The sequence below is a fragment of the Pongo pygmaeus genome, chromosome 20 (genome assembly GCF_028885625.2).
Source record: "Pongo pygmaeus isolate AG05252 chromosome 20, NHGRI_mPonPyg2-v2.0_pri, whole genome shotgun sequence".
NCBI lineage: Eukaryota > Metazoa > Chordata > Mammalia > Primates > Hominidae > Pongo > Pongo pygmaeus.
The window spans coordinates 53,155,822-53,177,900 of record NC_072393.2 but is presented as its reverse complement, the minus strand read 5'-3'; the positions used below and the strand labels follow the sequence as shown (position 1 = coordinate 53,177,900).

The window sequence follows — 22,079 nt, the reverse complement described above, 5'->3', positions numbered from 1 at the left end:
GGCAGGGCACAGTGGCTCATGCCTGTAATCCCAGCACTTTGGGAGGCCGGGGAGGGCGGATCACGAGGTCAGGAGATCGAGATCAGCCTGGCTAACACAGTGAAACCCCATCTCTACTAAAAATACAAAAAATTAGCCGGGCGTGGTGGCAGGCACCTGTAGTCCCAGCTACTGAGGAGGCTGAGGCAGGAGAATAGCGTGAACCTGGGAGATGGAGCTTGCAGTGAGCCGAGATCGCACCACTGCACTCCAGCCTGGGCAACAAAGCGAGACTCCGTCTCAAAAAATAAATAAATAATAAGAATTGCTTAGTGCCCGGCGTGGTGGCTCATGCCTGTAATCCATGCACTTTAGGAGACTGAGATAGGAGAATCACTTGAAGCCAGGAGTTCATGACCAGCCTGGGCAACATGACAAGACCCCTGTCTCTACAAAAAAAAAATGTTTTTTTAATTAGCTGGGTGTGGTGGTGCATGCCTGTAATCCCAGCTACTTGGGAGGCTAAGGTGGAAGGATCCTTTGAGCCCAGGCGTTGGAGGCTGCAATGAGCTATGATGGCACCACTGCACTCCAGCCTGGACAATAGACCTTGTCTCAAAAAAAAAAAAAAGCCTAAGATGTTTTTCAGATCCTGAATTCCAGCAAAACAGCTGATGCCAACCAGTGGGAAGACCCAACAGAGGAACCAAATTGACAGGAGAATAGAGTTTCTTCAACTCCCTGTTTCATTACTTCACCCTGCACACTTCAACCAACCAATGCTTCCACACTTCAGCCCACTCCAAAACCCTTAAAAAGCCCCGAACTCCCTGGGGAGGTGGATTTGTGGTTTCCTTCCATCGCCTCCCTTGGTTTTCAGTGGCCCTATGATTAAACCTCTTTCTCTGCTGCAACCTCGTGTCTCCTACTATTGACTTGCTGCAAGCATGGGGCAAAGGACCTATTATGGTGGAAAAACTTTAAACAGGCCAGGCACATTGGCTCATGTCTGTAATCCCAACACTTTGAGAGGATCACTTGAGGCTAGGAGTTTGAGGCTGTCAAACACAGCCAGACCCCGTCTCTACAAAAAAAAATAAAAATTAGGCCAGGCACGGTGACTCATACCTGTAATCTCAGCACTTTGGGAGGCAGGGACGGGAGGATCACCTGAGATCAGGAGTTAGAGACCAGCCTGGCCAACATGGTGAAACCCCGTCTCTACTCAAAATACAAAAATTAGCTGGGTGTGGCTGTGTGCGCCTGTAATCCCAGCTACCCAGGAGGCTGAAGGGGGAGAATCACTTGAACCCGGGAGGTGGAGTTTGTAGTGAGTGGAGATCTTGCCATTGCACCCTAGCCTGGGCAACAGAGCGAGATTCTGTCACACAAAAAAATAAATAAATAAAATAAATAAATAAATAAAATAAAGATTAAAAATTAAAGATCTGATTCCAAAGTTTTTGCACTTTGGTGTGCCACTTCCTAATCTCAGGGGAAAATGCCAGTTACAAGATCAAATAACCTCTTTGTGCAGGAAAAGACATTTAGAATTCAGAGAATGACCCAGCTGCAAAGGGCTGTGTCAAGTATCTTTTAGATAAGCCTCTGAAAATAAACAGTGCTCTTTAGTTGCCTTATGTTATTAAAGGGAAATGTACATGGATTATAGAAAGAAAAATAGAGGCCGGGCACAGTGGCTCATGTCTGTAATCCCAGCACTTTAGGAGGCCGAGGCGGGCGGATCACCTGAGGTCGGGAGTTTGAGACCATCCTGACCAAAGTGAAGAAACCCCATCTCTACTAAAAATACAAAATTTTAGGCGTGGTGGCTCATGCCTGTAATCCCAGCTACTCGGGAGGCTGAGGCAGGAGAATCACTTGAACCTGGGGAGGTAGAGGTTGCAGTGAGCCGAGATTGCGCCATTGTACTCCAGCCTGGGCAACAAGTGCAAAACTCTGTCTCAAAAGAAAGAAAGAAAGTAATCCTGTGCTGGGCGCAGTGGCTCACGCCTGTAATCCCAGCACTTTGGGAGGTCGAGGTGGGTGGATAACAAGGTCAGGAGTTTGAGACCAGCCTGGCCAATATGGTGAAACCCCGTCTCTACTAAAAATACAAAAAAATTAACCGGGCGTGGTGGCACATGCCTGTAATCCCAGCTACTCGGGAAGCTGAGGCAGGAGAATTGCTTGAATCCGGGAGGCAGAGGTTGCAGTGAGCCGAGATGGCGCCACTGCACCCCGGCCTGGGTGACAGAGCGAGACTCTGTCTCAAAAAAAAAAAAAAAAGAAAGAAAGAAAGAAAGTAATCCTGAAGGTCTATGGCATATAGTAATTCATAATTGGTTAGGGAGTGACCCAGGTTCTTACCTGTGACTATGGCATATGACTCTTGTAAAATGATCACTTTGTGGGCCGGACGCGGTGGCTCAAGCCTGTAATCCCAGCACTTTGGGAGGCCGAGGTGGGCAGATCATGAGGTCAGGAGATTGAGACCATCCTGGCTAACACGGTGAAACCCCGTCTTTACTAAAAATACAAAAAATGAGCCGGGCATAGTGGCGGGCGCCTGTAGTCCCAGCTATTTGGGAGGCTGAGGCAGGAGAATGGTGTGAACCCGGGAGGCAGAGCTTGCACTGAGCCAAGATAGCGCCACTGCAGTCCAGCCTGGGCAAAACAGCGAGACTCCGTCTCAAAAAAAAAAAAAAAATAAAAAATAAAAAATAAAAAAAGATTACTTTGTGAAAAAGATCCCTGAAAATAAAGCTAATTGCTGCATTATTTTCAAAATAAAGCTATTTTCTCCTGTACTTGCAGACTCATTAAAGGTCTAAAAGTGTCTCCCTTTCTTCTCCTCACTTCTACTTTTTTATAGTTTCTGGGAAAAATTAAACGTGATGGTATAGTCTCATGTTTGGAAATATACATCCTTTTTAAAAAACATTTTTATTGGCTGGGCCCGGGGGCTCACACCTATAATCCCAGCACTTTGGGAGCCCGAGGCAGGTGGATCACGAGGTCAGGAGATTGAAACCATGCTGGTCAACATGGTGAAACCCTGTCTCTACTAAAAATACAAAAGAATTAGCTGGGCATGGTGGCGCATACCTGTAGTCCTAGCTACTTGCGAGGCTGAGGCAGGAGAATGGGTTGAACCTGGGAGGTGGAGGTTGCAGTGAACTGAGATCGCGCCACTGCACTCCAGCCTGGCAACAGGTCAAGACTCCCTCTCAAAAAAAAAAAAAAGACATTTTTATTGAGGTGAAATTCACATAACATAAAATCAGGCAGCATTTTGAAGTGCACAATTTAGTGGCTTTTAGTACTTTCACCATATTATACAATCACCACCTCAGTCTAGTTCCAAAACATTTTCATTATCCCAAGAGTGGTGGCGTAAGTCTTAAATGGCCAGGAGTCAACTATGATTTTGCTATGTAAACAATTTCAAAAGAACTGGAATAGTTCAGTGTTACAGCTTAGCATAATTTAGTATAAACAGTCCTTTCCCCACTTTTTAAGTGCTATCATGAACTTTTTATTCATTTGGTGATTATTAATTAGGAATGCTATATTGCAGAATATCTTGGCATGTCTGGTCCTTGTCCTCTAGTCCCAGTAACAAACCCTTCACCATTGTGACGATGAAAAAAGGTAGGTTTCCAAAATGCTCCCAAGGAAGCAATACTGTTCCCTTGAGAACCAGATGACAACCAAAAACCAGTCGTTAATTTTCCTTAATAATTTCCAAAATGTCCTCTAGGGGGCAACATTATCCCTTGATAACCAGATAGACCAATCACTCCTCTTCCAGCCTGGATCTCAGTACTTCTCAACTCCTCAATGAATCTGCGATTGGATTAGCAAGGAAGAAAGGGAAAAAAGCTATGGGTTGGTGGTTAGCAGGCTCCAACAAAATGGAAATGCCTCTCTTTGGCCAATGGTCTCCTCCTTTGTTCTCCAGGTGTCTCCAGGGGTTGGTGCCAAATGGTAGTGCTTCTTCCACACTCTGGAGGAACATCTCTGAGAATGCCTCCTTACTCACAGTGTGAATAACCCTCCCCAGAGCCATTCCAGGAACTAGAGAAAAAACAGGTCTTTCATCAGCATAATAATTACTGGCCGGTCGCAGTGGCTCACACCTGCAATCCCACCACTTTGGGAGGCCGACGTAGGAAAATCACTTCAGGTCAGGTGTTCAAGACCAGACTGGGCAACATAGGGAGATCCCCTTCTCTAGAAAAAAGAAAAAATTCTGGCTGGGCGTGGTGGCTCATGCCTGTAATCCCAGCACTTTGGGAGCCCGAGGCAGGCGGATCACGAGGTCAGGAGTTTGAGACCAGCCTGGCCAATATGGTGAAACCCCATCTCTACTAAAAATACAAAAATTGGCCGGGCGCGGTGGCTCACGCCTGTAATCCCAACACTTTGGGAAGCCGAGGTGGGGGGATCACGAGGTCGGGAGATTGAGACCATCGTGGCTAACACGGTGAAACCCCGTCTCTACTAAAAATACAAAAAAAAAAAAATTAGCCGGGCATGGTGGCGGGTGCCTGTAGTCCCAGCTACTTGGGAGGCTGAGGCAGGAGAATGGTGTGAAGCCTGAAGGCAGAGCTTGCAGCAAGCAGAGATAGCGCCACTGTACTCCAGCCTGGGCGACAGAGCGAGACCGCGTCACCAAAAAAAAAAAAAAAAATTAGCCAGGTATTGGGCCCGGCGCGGTGGCTCACGCCTGTAATCCCAGCACTTTGGGAGGCCGAGGCGGGTGGATCACGAGGTCAGGAGATGGAGACCATCCTGGCTAACACGGTGAAACTCTGTCTCTACTAAAATACAAAAAAAAAAAAAAAAAAATTAGCTGGGCATGGTGGCGGGTGCCTGTAGTCCCAGCTACTCAGGAGGCTGAGGCAGAAGAATGGTGTGAACCCGGAAGGCGGAGCTTGCAGTGAGCCGAGATCGCGCCATTGCACTCCAGCCTGGGCAACAGAGCGAGACTCTGTCTCCAAAAAAAAAAAAAAATTTATCAGGCGTAGTGGTGTGCACCTGTGGTCTTGGCTACTTGGGAGGCTAAGGCTGGAGGATCACTTGAGCCGAGGAGGTGGAGGCTGCAGTGATCTGTGATTGTGCCACTGTACTCCAGCCTGGGCAACAGAGCAAGACCTTGTTTCATAATAATTTAATAATAATAATAATAATAATAATAATATCCATGTACCAAGAGCAGAAAGAAACAGGTACCATGGAAGTATTAGCTGACTTATGTGCATTTAAGGAAGTTCAATTAAAAAAAAATACAGAGACCTGCCAGCCCAGAGATATTTTGGAGGTCCGGGAGAAGAGTTATGTTAGAATTTTGTTTTTCCCTAAATACAGGGCAAGCTGCTGAAACTTTCATCCCCTACACAGCCATCCTTTGATGGAAAAGGTGGTAAGAAAAAGCCCTTTGGAATTTTGGGGGCAGCTTGTATCACGGCCGGGAGACCTGCTCTCACTCATCAGCAAAGTGAACTGTAAGGCCGGTGGAGGCCAGTGCAAGAGGAGATTCTCTATCCTGTCCAGGATGTGGTGCAAATGATTCTACCATTTAGGTCTTATAATCCAGCAGATGCACAAAATATGTGCGTGCAGTACAATACACTGTTTGTTTTTTTTTTTTTAGGCAGAGTCTCACTCTGTCTCCCAGGCTGGAGTGCAGTGGCATGATTTCAGCTCACTGCAATCTCCACCTCCCAGGTTCAAGCGATTCTCACGCCTCAGCCTCCCGAGTAGCTGGGATTACAGGTGTGCCCCATGACGCCCAGCTAAATTTTTTATATTTTTAGTAGAAATGGATTTTCATCAGGTTGGTCAGGCTGGTCTCGAACTCCTGACCTCAAGTGATCTGCCCACCTTGGAATCCCAAAGTGCTGGAATTACAGGCATGAGCCACCAGCCACCATGCCTGGCCCCTGTCTTTTCTTTTATTATGGACATTTAAGCAGTTCCCAGTTAGGGGCATTTTTTGTTTGTTTGTTTTTGATAAGGAATCTGGCTGTGTCACCCAGGCTAGAGCGCAGTGGGCACGATCTTGGCTCACTGCAACCTCCTCCTCCTGGATTCAAGCAATTCTCCTGCCTCAGCCTCCCGAGGAGCTGGGATTATAGGCGCCCACCACCACGTCCAGCTAATTTTTGTATTTTAGTAGAGACAGGGTCTTACATGTAGGTCAAGCTGGTCTCAAACTCCTGACCTCAAATGATCCGCCCTCCTTGGCCTCCCAAAGTGCTGGGATTCCAGGCGAGAGCCACCGTGTCTGGCCACTTAGGGACTATTTCTTTTCTTTTCTGTTTTTTGTTTTGTTTTGTTTTGTCTTCCAGCTCACTGCAACCTCTGCCTCCGGACTCAAGTGATCCTCCTCCCTTAACCTCCCAAGTAGCAGGGACTGCTGACGTGAGCCACCATGCTTTGTTAATTTTTTTATTTTTTGTAGAGACAGGGACTTACTATGTTGCCCTACTGGTCTCAAACCTCTAGGCTCAAGCAATCTTTCTGCCTCGGCCTCCCAAAGTGCTGGGGTTAAAAGCATGAGCCACTGTACCCAGCCCAAGTGGTTATTTAAAGTCGCAGCAGTGTAAGAGCGTTCCAATCATTCCACATAATCATGTAATACCTAGTTTAGTCACACTGTGGAATACTATAGAGAAATGAGAATGAATGAACAATAACTACATGCCACAAATATAATGTGGAATGAAAGAAGCCAGACACAAAAGAGTACATTTATGGATTCAATTTTTATGAGAAAATTAAGACAAATTAAGAGAATATTTATATATGTAACTAGAAGTTAGAACGGTGATTGCTTTAGAAGGAGCAGTGACTACATGGGAACAGGATGGGGACTCTGCTCTGCTTATAATTTTCTGTTTCTTGATTTAGCTGCTGGTTACATAGAATATTCACTTTGCGTAAATGTGTCAAGCTGCATACCTGTGATTATATGCTTTTTCTGTACGTATGTTATTCTTCAATAAAAAATAGCCTGAGGCCGAGGTGGGCGGATCACCTGAGGTCAGGAGTTCCAGACCAGCCTGGCCAACATGTTGAAACCTTGTCTCTACTAGAAATACAAAAATTAGCCGGATGTGGCAGTGGGCACCTATAGTCCCAGTTACTCAGGAGGTTGAGGTAGGAGAATCACTTGAAAGTGGGACGTGGAGGTTGCAGTGAGCCAAGATGTGCCACTGCACTCCAGCCTGGGCCGCAGAGCAAGACTGTCTCAAAAAACAAACAAACAAACAAACATCCCATAATAAAAATGAAATAAAACAGGGATGTGTGTGTGTATATATATATACATATTCTGTTTTTTTGAGACAGAGTCTTGCTCTGTCACTTAGGCTGGAGTGCAGTGGTACTATCTCGGCTCGCTGCAACCTCCACTTCCTGGGTTCAAGTGATTCTCGTGCCTCAGTCTCCCAAGTAGCTGGGATTACAGGCATGAACCATCGCACCTGGCTAAAAGTCATGTTTTTAACTTTTAAAATGTGTCCCTGGTCAGGCACAGTGGCTCATGCCTGTAATCTCAACACTTTGGGAGGCCGAGGCAGGCAGATCAGGAGGTCAGGAAATTGAGACCATCCTGGCCAAGATGGTGAAACCCTGTCTACTTAAATTACAAAAGTTAGCCAGGCGTGGTGGTGGGCGCCTGTAATCCCAGCTACTCAGGAGGCTGAGGCAGGAGAATTGCTTGGACCCAGGAGGCGGAGGTTGCAGTGAGCCAAGATCCCACCACTGCACTCCAGCCTAGCCGACAGGGCGAGACTCCATCTCAGAAAAAAAAAAAAAAGGCCAGGCGCAGTGGCTCACGCCTGTAATCCCAGCACTTTGGCAGGCTGAGGCAGGCGGATCATCCTGGCTAACACGGTGAAATCCCGTCTCTACTAAAAATACAAAAAAAAAAATTAGCCAGGCGTGGTGGCGGGCGCCTGTAGTCCCAGCTACTCGGGAGGCTGAGGCAGGAGAATGGCGTGAACCCGGGAGGCGGAGCTTGCAGTGAACCCAGATCACGCCACTGCACTCCAGCCTGAGCAACAGAGCGAGACTCCGTCTCAAAAAAAAAAAAAATCCCCAGGCTGGGCGTGGTGGCTCATGCCAGTAATCCCAGCACTTTAGGAGGCTGAGGAAGGCAGATCACTTGAGTTCAGGAGTTCAAGACCCGCCTGGGCAATATGGTGAAACCCCATCTCCACCAAAAATTCAAAAACTTAGCTGGGTGGGGTGGCATGACCCGTGGTCTCAGCTACTCAGGCGGCTGAGGCAGGAGGACTGCTTGAGCCTAGGAGGTCCATGATGCAGTGGGCCATGATTGTGCCACTGTCCTCCAGCCTGGGTGACAGAATGAGACCCTGTCTCAAAGAACAAACAAACATGACTCTCATACAAAAACAGGGTGAGCAGATGTCAAAGATGTTATTGAACTCATTAATGATGAAAGTAGCAGAAAAATAGAGATGACTGAAAGAAGGAGCAATGGATATTCTGGGGGGTGTGGGGGCTGGAAGGATGTTGCAATTAGGTTGGGAAATTGGATACAAAACTGGCAAATTTCTTTCAGGCTTGTCTGTGATGCCAGACCAGTTATTACAAAAGAGATTCTTACACAAATTATTATCTAACTTTACTGAGTCTAGACACTAATCAACAGCTAAATAGTAAGTTAACTGGGTGCAGTGGCTCACACCTGTAATCCCAACACTTTGGGAGATTGAAGTGGGAGGATCGCTTGAGGTCAGGTGTTTGAGACCAACCTGGGCAATACAGGGAGACCTCATCCCTAAGACAACACAAAAAAATTACCATGGTGGTGCACACCTGTAGTCCCAGCTACTCAGGAGGCTGAGGCAGGAGGACTGTTTGAGCCCAAGAGGTCAAGGTTGCAGTGAGCTATGATAGTGCCACTGCATGATAGCCTGGGGCACAGAGCAAGACGCTGCTTGAAAATAAATAGTTGGCTGGGCGCGGTGGCTCACGCCTGTAATCCCAGCACTTTGGGAGGCCGAGGCAGGCGGATCACAAGGTCAGGAGATCGAGACCATCCTTGCTAACACGGTGAAACCCATCTCTACTAAAACTACAAAAATTAGCTGGGCGTGGTGGTGGGCACCTGTAGTCCCAGCTACTCGGGAGGCTGAGGCAGGAGAATGGCGTTAACCCGGGAGGCAGAGCTTGCAATGAGCCGAGATCTCGCCATTGCGCTGCAGCCTGGGCGACAGAGCAAGACTCAGTCTCGGGAAAAAAAAAAAAAAGAAAATAAATAGTTACAAGAGCATCCAAAAAGTAGGGGAGAGGGAAAGGAACAGGAAATTGACAGAAAGCAGCGAAAGTTGACAAGCGCGGTGGCTCATGCCTATAATCCCAGCACTTTGGGAGGCTAAGGCCGGCGGATCACCTGAGGTCAGGAGTTCGAGACCAGCCTGGCCAACATGGTGAAACCCTGTCTCTACTAAAAGAACAAAAATTAGCTGGACGTGGTGGCGGGTGCCTGTAATCCCAGCTACTGAGAAGGCTGAGGCAGCAGAATTGCTTGAACCTGGGAGGCAGAAGTTGCAGTGAGCCAAGACTGCGCCATTGCATTCTAGCCTGGGTGACAAGAGAAAGACTCTGTGTCAAAAGAAAAAAAAAAAAGAAAGTAGCTAAAGTCAAAACAATGGGCCAGGCACAGTGGCTCACGCCTGTAATCCTAAGACTTTGTGAGGCTCAAGTGGGAGGATCACTTGAGCTCAGGAGTAGTTCAAGACCAGCCTGGGCAACATGGTGAGACCCTGTTTCAAAAAAAAACAGACAACATACACACACAAATTAGCTGGGTCTGGTTGCCCATGTATGCAGTCTCAGCTACTTAGGGGGCTGAGGTAGGAGGATCACTTGAGCCAGGGAGGTCAAGGCTGTGGTGAGCCATGATTGCACCACTGCACTCCAGCCTGGATGACAGAGCAAGGCTCTGTCTCAAAAATAAATAAATAAAATTAAAAACCAAAAAAAAGTTATGGGAGGCTGAAGCAGGATAATCACTGGAACCAGAGAGGCAGAGGTGGCAGTGGGCCGAGATTGCGCCACTGCACTCCAGCCTGAGCGACAAAGCAAGATTCTGTCTCAAAATAAATAAATAAATACGCTGGCCGGGCGCAGTGGCTCACACCTGTAATCCCAGCACTTTGGGAGGCCGAGGCAGGTGGATCACCTGAGGTCAGGAGTTTGAAATTAGCCTGGCCAACATGGTGAAACCTCAGCTCTACTAAAAATAATAATTAAAAAAAATGAGCTGGGCGTGGTGGCGGGTGCCTGTAATCCTAGCTACTGGCGAGGCTGAGGCAGGAGAATCGCTTGCACCCAGGATGCGGAGGTTGCAGTGAGCCGATATTGCACCATTGCACTCGACCCTGGGCGACAGAGTGAGATTCTGTCTCAAAAAAAGTAATAAAATAAATAAAATAAATAGGCTGGGCGTGGTGACTCATGCCTGTAATTCCAGCACTTTGGGAGGCCGAGGCGGGGCCGGTCACTTGAGGTCAGGAATTGGAGACCAGCCTGGCCAACATGGTGAAACCCCATCTCTATTAAAATACAAAAAATTGGCGGGGCGCAGTGACTCACGCCTGTAATCCCAGCACTTCGGGAGGCCGAGGCTGGCGGATCACAAGGTCAAGAAATGAAGACCATCCTGGCCAACATGGTGAAACCCTGTCTCTACCAAAAAGACAAAAATTAGCTGGGCATGGTGGCATGTACCTGTAGTCCCAGCTACTCAAGAGGCTGAGGCAGGAGAATCGCTTGAACCTAGCGGGGCGGAGTTTGCGGTGAGCCGAGATTGTCCAGCCTGGGCAACAAGAGTGAAACTCAGTCTCAAAAAAAAAAAAAAAAAAAAAAAATTAGCCAGGTGCTGTGCATGCCTGTAGTCCCAACTACTCCAGAGGCTGAGACAGCAGAATCGCTTGAACCTGGGAGGCGGAGGTTGCAGTGAGCCGAGATTGCGCCACTGCACTCCAGCCTGAGAGACAGAGCGAGACTCCGTCTCAAAAACTAAAAAAATTGGCAGGGCACGGTGGCTCACACCTGTAATCCCAGCACTTTGGGATGTCCAGGCTGGTGGATATAACCTGAGGTCAGGAGTTCTTGACCAGCCTGGACAACACGGTGAAACCCCATCTCTACTAAAATACAAAAAATTAGCCAGGCGTGGTGGCGTGCGCCTGTAGTCCCAGCTACTCAGAAGGCTGAGGCAGGAAAATTGCTTGAATCCGGGAGGCAGAGGTTGCAGTGAGCCGAGATTGCGACACTGCACTGCAGCCTGGGAGACACAGCGAGACTCCGTCTCAAAAACTAACTAAATAGGCAGGGCACCGTGGCTCACACCTGTAATCCCAGCACTTTGGGAGGCCGAGGCGAGCAAATCACAAGGTCACGAGTGTGAGACCAGCCTGGCCAACATGGTGAAACCCAGTCTCTACTAAAAACACAAAAAATTAGTTGGGTGTGGTGGCAGGCGCCTGTAATCCCAGCTACTTGGGAGGCTGAGGCAGGAGAATCACTTGAACTCTGGAGGCAGAGGTTGCAGTGAGCCGAGATTGTGCCACTGCTCTCCAGCCCGGGTAACAGTATGAGACTCTGTCTCAAAAAAATAAAAATAAATAAATAAATAAATAAAAATAAAAATTAAAATTAAAAAGTCAGATAAAGTGTCACAAGGGCTTGGTAGACAATGTTCCACAATGTTCCATTATGACACTGAAAAAGTACAGGGAATTCCTGCTTGGTGGGATTTTCGTTTTCCCCATTACTTAAAAGCAGATGGCCATCTAGAATTGTAGAATGGCCCCATTGAAACTTCAGAGATGGGGCCCCTTTAGGATCGTACGTTGAAAAGACAATGGCTGTCCTCTTAGATGTAGTCTATGTTCTCAATCAGTGATTTTGTCCATATCCCAGAATACATGAGGTCCAAAAATCAAGGTGTAAAGGAAGGAATGGCACCATCCACAATCGAACATAGTGAGCTACTTTGGTATCCTTCCTTTCCATTCCTACAGATCTACAGTATTAGTTCTTGGTGTGTTAAAGAAAACTTTTTTGGACAACATAGCTATGAGCATGAGTGAACATTTTATTACAATCTTACATGCAATGAAAAAAGGTCTCTTGTTGGCCAATTAAGATTCACTCTAATAGGGACATTTTATAGGAGAAGAGAATCATTATCTAACCATTAGATCTGAGACTGGATCCAGAAAGACGATAGTCAGGGTAAAGGTAACACAATTCTTGGCTGGCAGTCAGCTGACTGGCCAACTGGGGTACCAGGTGGGATGGTGGGGGGGCGCATCAGCTTCTCAAAACAAGTTTCATCCACTAATAATTTAAGCATTTTGTCAAGAATTTTCTTCTCGCTCTGTCACCCAGGCTCTAGTGTAGTGGCGTGATCTCGGCTCACTACAACCTCTGTCTCCCGGGTTCAAGCGATTCTCCTGCCTCAGCCTCCTGAGTAGCTGAGACTACAGGCAACTGCCACTACACCCGGCTAATTTTTTTTGTATTTTTAGTAGACACAGGGTTTCACCACGTTGGCCAGGCTGGTCCTGTCCTCGTGATCCACCCGCCTAGACTTCTCAAAGTGCTGGGATCACAGGCGTGAGCCACTGTGCCTGGCCTTTTTATTTTTATTTATTTATTTTTTTGAGACAAAGTCTCCGCTGGAGTACAGTAGCATGATTATAGCTCACTGTAGCTTCAACCTCCTTCAACCTCCTGGGCTCCAGTGATTCTCCTGCCTCAGCCTCCCAAGTAGCTGGGGCCACAGGCGCATAGCATCAAGCCGGGCTAATGTTTTGACTTTTTTTTTTTTTTTTTTTGAGAAGGAGTCTTGCTCTGTCACCCAGGCTGGAGTGCAGTGGCGCTATCTGCAAGCTCCGCCTCCCGGGTTCACACCATTCTCCTGCCTCAGCCTCCCGAGTAGCTGGGACTACAGGTGCCCGCCACCACGCCCGGCTAATTTTTTGTGTTTTTAGTAGAGACGGGGTTTCACTGTGTTAGCCAGGATAGTCTCAATCTCCTGTCCTCATGATCTGCCCGCCTCGGCCTCCCAAAGTGCTGCGATTACAGGCGTGAGCCACCGTGCCCGGCCATGTTTTGACTTTTTGAAGAAACATCTCACGATGTTGCCCAGGCTGGTCTTGAACCTCTGGGCTCAAGCAATCCTCCTGTGCTAGAATTACAGGCATGAGCCACTGTGCCGGCTGGAACATTTAATTTAATTAATTTATTTATTTTTGGAGACAAAGTCTGTCACTCAGGCTGGAGTGCATGATCTTAGCTCACTGCAACCTCTGCTTCCCGGATTCAAGTAATTCTCCCCTCAGCTTCCCGAGTAGCTGGGGATTACAGGTGCCGGCCACCACGCTTGGCTAATTTTTTTTTTTTTTTTTGAGACGGAGTCTTGCTCTGTCATCCAGGCTGGAGTGCAGTGGTGTGATCTCAGCTCACTGCAACCTCTGCCTCTTGGGTTCAAGCAATTCTTCTGCCTCAACCTCCTGAGTAGCTGAGATTACAGGCGCCCGCCACCACGCCCGGCTAATTTTTGTATTTTTGGTAGAGACGGGGTTCAGCATGTTGGCCAGGCTGGTCTCGAACTCCTGACCTCAAGTGATCCGCCAGCCTTGGCCTCCCAAAGTGTTGGGATTACAGGTGTGTGCCACCATGCCCCGCTGCCAGCTGGAACATTTAAAAAACAGTAGGATCCGCTGGGCGCGGTGGCTGACGCCCGTAATCCCAGCACTCTGGGAGACTGAGGTGGGTGGATCATTTGAGGTCAGGAGTTCGAGACCAGCCTGGCCAATATGGTGAAACCCCACCTCCACTAAAAACACAAAAATTAGCTGGGCACGGTGGCGGGCGCCTGTAGTCCCAGCTATCGGGAGGCTGAGGCAGGAGAATGGCGTGAACCCGGGAGCCGGAGCTTGCAGTGAGCCGAGGTCCGCGGCACTGCACTCCAGCCTGGGCGACAGAGCAGACTCCGCCTCAAAAAAAAAACACACAAAAAAAACAACAAAAGTAGGATCAATATACCAGGAAGTCACATGGTGCCTGTCTCCAGATTTATCACTGTTGACACGGTTTTTCTCTCTTCCTGGAATCTAAGTGGTCTTTGCTTTGTCAGGGCCTGAAATAAGGTATTTCTTTTCTGTTTTTTTTGAGACAAGAGTCTCACTCTGTTGCCCAGGCTGGAGTGCAGTGGCATAATCTCGGCTCACTGCAGCCTCGCGACCTCCCGGGCTCAGGCGATTCTCCCTTTTCAACATCCCGAGCAGCTGGGACTACAGGTGTGAGCCATCATGTCCTGCTAATTTTTGTATTTTTAGTAGAGAAGGGGTTTTACCATGTTCGTCAGGCTGGTCTCCAACCCGAGCTCAAGCGATCCGCCCGCCCCGGCATCCCAAAGTGCTAGGATTACAGGCGTGAGCAACATGGCCCCGCCTGAAATAAGGTATTTCTTCTGCCTGGAACCATCTCTTCTTTTTCATGTACCAGCCTAAAAGAACAATTTCAAGACTCTCCTCTAACACTCCACCCACCCCCTTTATTCTTTAACTCTGTTTCTCTCCCTTGGGGCATTATCGGTTAAGTTCCATGAAGACAGAAACTGTTCCCATGGTCCATCACAGGGACTGGCACTGTAGAAAGAGCTAACAAAAGTATTTAAGGAAGATCCCTGGATTCGAGGTTACAGTGAGGTATGATCGTGTCACAGCACTGCAGTCTGGGCGACAGAGCAAGACTCTGTCTCTTAAAAAAAAAATCTTGCTGTGCTCTTTAGAACTAATCTTATGACCTTGAACCGATTACTTAAAACACCGAACTTCAGTCTGCAAATGGGAATAGCAGCAGCTTATCTTAGGACGGTTATGAGGGTCAAAAGATTTTGTTCGTACACAGTCTACGACACCGCCCAGTGTTTCTAGCTCTGCTATTTGAGAACCTTCCATGTGTCCTACACCCCAGGTCCTTAAACTCTCCTGAGGGACTACCAAGCCCCGCCCCTCTCGCATCCAATGATGACGTCATCGACTGAGTTGTCGAGTGACGTCACCTCCGGGCTGGCTGGGCTTCATCGCTTCTCCGGAAACCTCCGACTCTCGGCACCTGGCCTCCAGCTTTCGGTTATTTTTTTTTTTTTTTTTCCTCTCCGTAGCCTGAATTCCTTCCCTCCCATTCTCCCACCTAAAACTATTGGCTTTTCCCGCCTTCCTTCAAACTAGCAATTTTCGGTTTTTCCCTCTTGCTCTCGGGCGAATTCCTGAAAGTCGTTTATTCTCTTAATTAATCGCCCCTTCAGCCCCGCCCGTTCAGCTCATTCTCTTAATCGCATTACCCTGGCTGCTTTTCTTTCGGCTGTTTCCACCTCCTGCCACCCACCCGGACACCGCCTTCGGCTCTTTCCGGACCGTCTCAGTTTCTCCTCCTTCCCCGGTCCCGATCGGCTTAGGCTATTTATGGCTCCCCTAGGTTTCTCATGCTCTCTCTAGCCCCACCCATATCACCACCTTCGGCTCTTTCTGGCTCTCCCCCGTCGCCTCCTCTCTCCTGCTCAGCTCGTTTCGGCTATTTCCGCCTCCCCTCGGCCTCGCCCTTTGCCTTCGGCTCTTTCCGTCGGCCTTCCGGCAAGCGGTCTCTACCCTTCTCCTGCACGTGACACGGCCTTCGCCTCCGCCTCTCAGTTCCCCCTCCCACCTCACCCTTCCTCCCGCCTCAGCCTCTAGGCTGGTCCGGGCCGAGCCGCCATTTTGTGTCAATTCCTGATTGCGGCGGGGGCCGGGCAGCCGGGGCACCCAGGGCGGGCAGACAAGGGAGACAGTCGGCCCGTCTTCGCGGCCCGTTCCCTCTCTCCCTCAAATCCTTTTTTTCTTTTTAATCCCCCCACCCCCCTCGCTCGCTCTCCTCTTCTCCCCTTACCCTTTGCTTGCTCCATCGCGCGCGGCCCGCGCTAATTACACCCAACCACCCACCAGTGTCCGTGTCTCCCGGGTCTGCCGCCCCCGGGCCCGCGGGGGTGCGTGTCGGGGGGGGGGGCTCTCGCCCCTATGAGGGCCCCGCGCCAGTGAGCAAGTGACCGCAAGGGTGGGCTGCGGAGAAAGCAGGCGGCGAGCGGCCCTCCGAGGCCTAGGCCGTGCGGCCTACGCGGAGGTCAGCGCAGAGGTGATTCCGAAACCGAAAAAATATATACCCCATTCCCATCAGGAGCCCTCCGAGCTTAAGTGTGCCCCTCCCGCCACGCCCAAGCAGTCCTTTTTCGTGCATTAACATCCCCTCCCCCCCAAAGGAACTATGGAGGCCGCGCCCGGGACCCCCCCGCCGCCGCCATCAGAGTCGCCGCCGCCGCCATCGCCGCCGCCGCCATCAACGCCTTCGCCTCCTCCGTGTTCCCCCGACGCCCGCCCGGCCACCCCGCACCTCCTCCACCACCGCCTCCCGCTCCCTGACGACAGGTCAGGCCCCCGGTTGGGCCGGGGCTGCGTCCCCGGGGGGAGGAAGAGGAGGAGGAGGAAGGGGGGCGGCCGCCATGTTGGGCCGGGCCGCGGAGGAGGAGGAGGAGGAGGAGGAGGAGGAGGAGGAGGAGGAAGGGCGGGGTCGGTGGGTGTCTCTCGATCGCTTGCTCGCTCGCTCTTTCTCGCTTGCTTTCTCTCCCGGCCTCATGCGTTTCCCCCCCCTCGCGGCGCTCGCCCGCTCTCCCTCGCTTTCGCTCTGTCTTTTTTGGGCGCCATGCTGAGGGGAAGGTGAGGAGGCGCCCCTCGGACCCCCCGCGCCCGTCCGCCCGTCCTGGGGAGGGGGCGCCGGGGGGTGTGCTGCGGAGACCCACGGGGGTCCTGGCTGCCCCTGCGCCCGGAGCTGGCAGCTACGGGCCCGCTTGCCCGTCGCCTGGCTTCGGGGAAGGGGATGGGGGAGGGGCTCCGGACCCTTTTTGGGGGGATCTCGAGCAACAGCCCCGCTCTTAGGGGTTTGGGGTTGGGGGTCTCCCAGCCCCCGGCAGTATCCTTTCTCCTGGGGGAGGCACACCTTGCCCTATTTGGATGATAGGTACCTTAGCTTAGGAGGCAGAAAGTGGGGGTTCATTCAGGTCCCTTCTCCATCCTTGTAATTGGGGGTCATTTGGGTGGGTGCTCTATATCTATAGCACTTGTAGTTTTTGGCGGGAGGTGTTTTTTAGCTATCCCCTAGAAGGCCGAATTGGGGAGGGGGGAGATGCATCTCCAGCCCTTTTGATGAAAACCCCTGCCTATTTTTTAGAGAAGACTCTTCCCCGTGTTTTTGCTAAAGGGCAGGGGTCCTCTCGCTTTTCGTAGGTAGGTGACGTGAGGGAGGATTCTCAGCCTTGTTTTGGGGGGGGGTAAGGTTTGGTTTCCCTGCCTTGTAGGGAGAGGAAGTTGGTCCCGCGCTTTCTCCTGGGGTTCCCCCCTCTGTCGGGGTAAAATGGGGCACCGTCTCTTCCGGCAGAGAAAAGGAGATTTCCTTGTGCTTTGGCAGGGCGTTAAAGGAAGCGCCCCCTTCTCTTTATTAAGTGCGAAACGCGGGCCCCCCACGCCCTTCTCTGGCTGGCGGGTGATAATGGGGTCAGCCCGGCGCGTTTCAGGGCGAGGTTGGGGCCTCGTTTCCTTCCCCTGCTCGAGCAGAAGGAGTTGGGGTGCAGGGTTCGCCCGCTGTTTCCTGGTGGGGCGAGAGAAGAGGCGGCTGGAGAGTAGGTTTGGACACGGACGGTGGGTTTCGTCCGGCAGGAAAACGAGTCTTGGAGGGAGTGGGGGTGGAGAGGGGAACAGAACGCTCTGGACAGATGGCTACTCCGTCGCAGCCCTGGCTGGGGAGCCGCTGAGGACCCTCCCTTAGCCAGGGCTTCCCCTGCCAGGCTCTACGACCCCTTCTCCCCACTCCCACCTCCCCTTTCCCCTTTCTCCTTCACAGACCATACTTTGCCTTTTAAAAGAAATGCCACCCACATTCAGAGACACAAGTGCAGCAGTTTGGTGAGCTTTTACAACATTTTTTTTTCTGTTTTGTTCTAATTAAATGTATCGTCCTGGGAATCGCAGCCCATCGCAGCCCGACTCCAGTTCAAGGAAATAAACAGATTAGCAAAGGTCTGTTCGCTAAGCCCTCGTTGGGCTTCCGGGCCCCCTCTCCGGGGGCAGGTGCATTACTCAAAGGTGCTTACACGCTTTTTTCGTCCTCTAAGGAGTTCTCTTATGTCAGAAGTGTATGTCTTACAATGGGTTGGGATGGTAAGTAGCCTCTTTTATTGAGTAATTCAATGATCTCCCTCTTTCTCCCTTTCCTGCCTGCCTTCCTCCTCGCCTTTAGACCAAAGTGATGCTTGAGAGTGAATTGATATGTTCGAATCAGGATTCTAACCCTGTTGAGCCCTTTTAGACTTGCACATCCTTTCAATGTTTAATTTTTAAAATTTGACGTACACAGTTTTCTCAGAAAAAAAAGTGTGTTACTGTAACATGACAAAAATCGATGTAAAAGGCCCGTATGTTTTCAGACCCTTGGCATCCTTCTTTCCATTTCAATCCATTGCTTTGTCTCCGGCCTTCATCTTTGAAGAAAGTGGATACTTCAAGTCCATTTGTAGGAGACAAGCTTACTGAATTTGATTTATGATACAGGTATTCAAGTTAATGGTTCCCCTCCCCGCCACTCCCCAAAAAAGATTGGTTCAAGTAGCTCCAATTTTCTCATTTTACTCCAATGTCTCTTGTGGTGATGGACGTTAAAATTGAGCAAGTCATTTGTAAAGTACTGTTGAAGCACAAAATCTGTAAACTGTGTCAAGCCCCCATCTCTGCCCGTCTCCACTGCTCCTTTGTTCGAAAGCACATGTCTGACTGAAAAGTTGATGCAAACGTGTTACACGCCCAGTCATGTTGGAGGGAACACCTCCTCCAGCCCCCAGTCCCCCCGGCCTACACGTAACAAGGAAAAAACAGAAACAGAAATGACTTGCAGAACCAAACACTGTACTTCTGATGTGTTTTACAAGCATAAGTTCCGTTAAAAGACAAAACACGTTGAAGTTGCATTTTCCCTGTTTCGCACTTTTGATCCCTGACATACTTAGAGAACCCTGGCCCTCTCCAAAAGAACCGTTTTCTTTTTTTCCTTCTTACAAGGAAAAAAGGTCACGCACATGTAGATGAGGAAACTGCAATTCAGTAGGCCACTTGTTTTCTTCCTTTTAATATGTTCACAACTGCCGTAGAGTGGTGATCCTAGGTATGTAAAATCAGTTATAGGAGGAAGAAATCTCTAAACTACGATATCCTGCAAAAAATGTGTGAAGCACGAACCGAACAAACACATTATCCAGGGCACTGGGTCAGCCCAAAATGAATTGCACTTATTTGAAGTTTCCCATCCTTTGTAAAATTCTTTCTCCAGGAGCTGAGAACAGAAACTGGATGACTGATGACCCAAGTTCCAAAGGCTACTAAGTTGCTTATTTAAATTGACTTTTAAAAAGAAACGTTAAGGAAATGAGTTTTCTTTTGTAAGTGAAATTTTTTAGCAGTGTTCAGTGAATTTGAAACTATTTCCCCAAGCATTTAAAAAGCTCACAGGCATGTCAACACAAGGGTTTATTGTTTTCCATTCTCAAAGAAATCTCGTCCATTAAGACCTAGAAGCCCCAGTAATTAAGTCAAAAACTGTATTTTGGTAATCTTTGTTTTTGAAATGTCACAGTACTGCCTTTTTTCCCCCCAGACTGATGTACACTGGTATTAGTTAAAAATCAAATTAATGGATGTTGCAAAAAAAAAAAAAGAAAAGGGTGTCACTCAGAATCCCTGATTTAATAACAAATCTTATTATACACTTACAAGCTTTTACATTTTTATTTTCTCTGGGTGAGAGATTTAACTTGAAAGCAAATCAAAGTCTTCTAGTAGAAAAAAAGTCCGTTGTGACCATGGAAATATGGATGTTCTTGTAATAAAACCCCTTTATTTTTTTAATTCCCCTCAAATTTGCTCTTTAAAAGAAAAAAAATGCGGTTCCCCAAAATGACTAATTCATGGCCTGTCCTCTCCCCCAGGTACAATTTTGCTCTGCTCTGAAGGGATAAATTTTGGATTTCTTTATAAGCCATAGTTTTCTGTAAGGAGAGCCGGCTATTTTAGTAAGCCGCTGCTGTGGTTCTCCCGCAGCCAGGAAGGCGGATCCCAAGGGAAAATTGTTTTGTACCTGTGGACCTGGCTGTTCAACTGCCTGGCAAGTTAAAGATGAACAGTTTTGACTCTTGCGTTTCCATACAGTTGAATGTAGAGCAATTTCATATTGGGCCTGGTTAGTAATTTATTTAACGGTGCCTCCACCTCTGCTTCTTGCTCTTAGATCTTTTACCTTCTTCCCTGATGGGAGAGAAATGGCCATCTGAGGGTCCTTCGCTTCCTTTTGTTACATTTTTATGGCTATCGGGCCTCTAGAAACATCTCTCCATAGAGGTCAGATCCAGTTACAGTAAATACCTCTGGTGAAAATTGCTAATGAAACTATTTCCAAGTCTCCATGGATAGCTATCAAGTCAAACCAGATTCTAGAGAACCTAATTTTGGACCCCACGAACAGTAACTTTAGTGCCAGAGTAACTGGGTCCAATTCGCACAGTGACAGAGCGAATAGCAAGCAAAGTAGTTGAGTAGAGCAAGGCGCTTAACCTGTGCCTTGGCAGCACAGCTAAGAAAAAAAGATGACTCCTGAGATTTCTGGCAACTGGTATTTATTCAGCAGATCAGGGACTGTAGGAGCAGCCTCATTGGTGGAGGGACTCCTCTCTGAATACATGGTTCGAAGCCAGTTTCATAATTAAAACCTAATAGGATGGAAAAGCTGCCAGTTTGTCTGGGTGGCATGTCAAGTTCATGGGGATAAGTTAAAGTAAAAATGAGATTGTTTGGGGGGAGCCAAACTTCATGGGTTTGACTCCCAGTTTCTTGGCCTAGTCTTTGCTGCAGGACGCTTTTGCTTTTAGGAGTTAATGCAGATGCAGTTTTGAAGACATTGTGTACAGTTTCACTGGTGATGTAATGAGGTGAGATAGGCAGTTTATTTTAAATAGGTTTCTGGCACATCACCCGTTGGGGTGACTCTTAGTAGTTGTTGACAAAAATGAAGATATGGCCTCTTGGTTGGTGCTAGATTTAGTTGTGTCCTGTTACATTTTTTTTTTTTCTTAACGCAGGATTATTTGCTGAGAGCATAGTTTGCTACTTCTGGCCAAACTGGTCTGCATAAAGGATCTTTCTCGTGTATTTTTTTTTGCCATTTCGCATCTGTGTGAATAGGTGACCCAGTGCCCTGTTTGTCAGGCAAGTGGTGACATCTTTTTGAATGTTGGAGGTGGCAACAGGATGTGGAGGAAGACTGGACTTTGGAGCCAGATAAAACTGTTCAGGCCTGCCTTCTCCCTGGCGGTGTGCAGTAGGCATCGAGTATAAAATGCCCATTTCTCAGGGTCCTTGTGGTCAAATGAGTGCATTTGGGGACACCCACACAATGCCAGCATTCAGTGAATCTTCCTGCTTTCCCTACTGGAGAAAAATTTCAAACAGAACTTTTATAGTTGGTGTGTAAACAGAAGTAAGAATAACATCTGTTTTTGAAGGAAGTGCATTTATCTTTCACCTCTTAGGGTTCTGGTCAGCTTATTTAATCGCAGGGAGCCAGTTGGGGTTGACACTAAGTGGAAGCCATCTTAAGACATTTCTTGCTTGCTCAGTGTCTTTTTATGGATGCTCAAATGGTCATACTGTCTGGAGCTTAATGCTGACTGTACCTCCTGTGTTCATCTTTTGCAATTAGAGTCCAAGTCAGTGGTGCAGTCTTGGTAGGGCTTCTGAGAACTGGGAAGCCAGGGATCTAGAATCTCACACCACTGCAAACTAGTCAGTTTCCCCATGCAAGTCCTTTACTCTCTCCAGAGAGGAATGAGCAAGGTCTCATCCAGCTCCAGGGTTCTTCACTCCTTTGGGATCTGGCTGAGTCAGATAAGGTTTTGTTCATTCAGTAACTAAGCT

General features: G+C 48.7%; 1 protein-coding gene across 8 annotated transcripts in view; it reads left to right on the top strand.

Moving 5' to 3' along the window:
- Nucleotides 1-15,112: 15,112 nt before the first annotated feature.
- The window catches only part of ZC3H4 (zinc finger CCCH-type containing 4), a 49,337-nt gene continuing 42,370 nt past the window's right edge, over nucleotides 15,113-22,079 (top strand). The window contains exons 1-2 of one of the 8 annotated variants that reach the window (XM_054461912.2): nucleotides 15,113-15,170; nucleotides 16,331-16,496. In XM_054461912.2, coding sequence (XP_054317887.2) covers nucleotides 16,336-16,496 — 161 coding nt within the window. In that variant the 5' untranslated portion in view covers nucleotides 15,113-15,170; nucleotides 16,331-16,335. Of the gene's footprint in view, nucleotides 15,171-15,780; nucleotides 16,207-16,330; nucleotides 16,497-16,642; nucleotides 16,785-17,964; nucleotides 18,027-18,143; nucleotides 18,282-22,079 lie in introns of those variants that run through there. The other 7 variants (XM_063657229.1, XM_063657230.1, XM_054461911.2 and 4 more) reach the window with 7 other exon arrangements.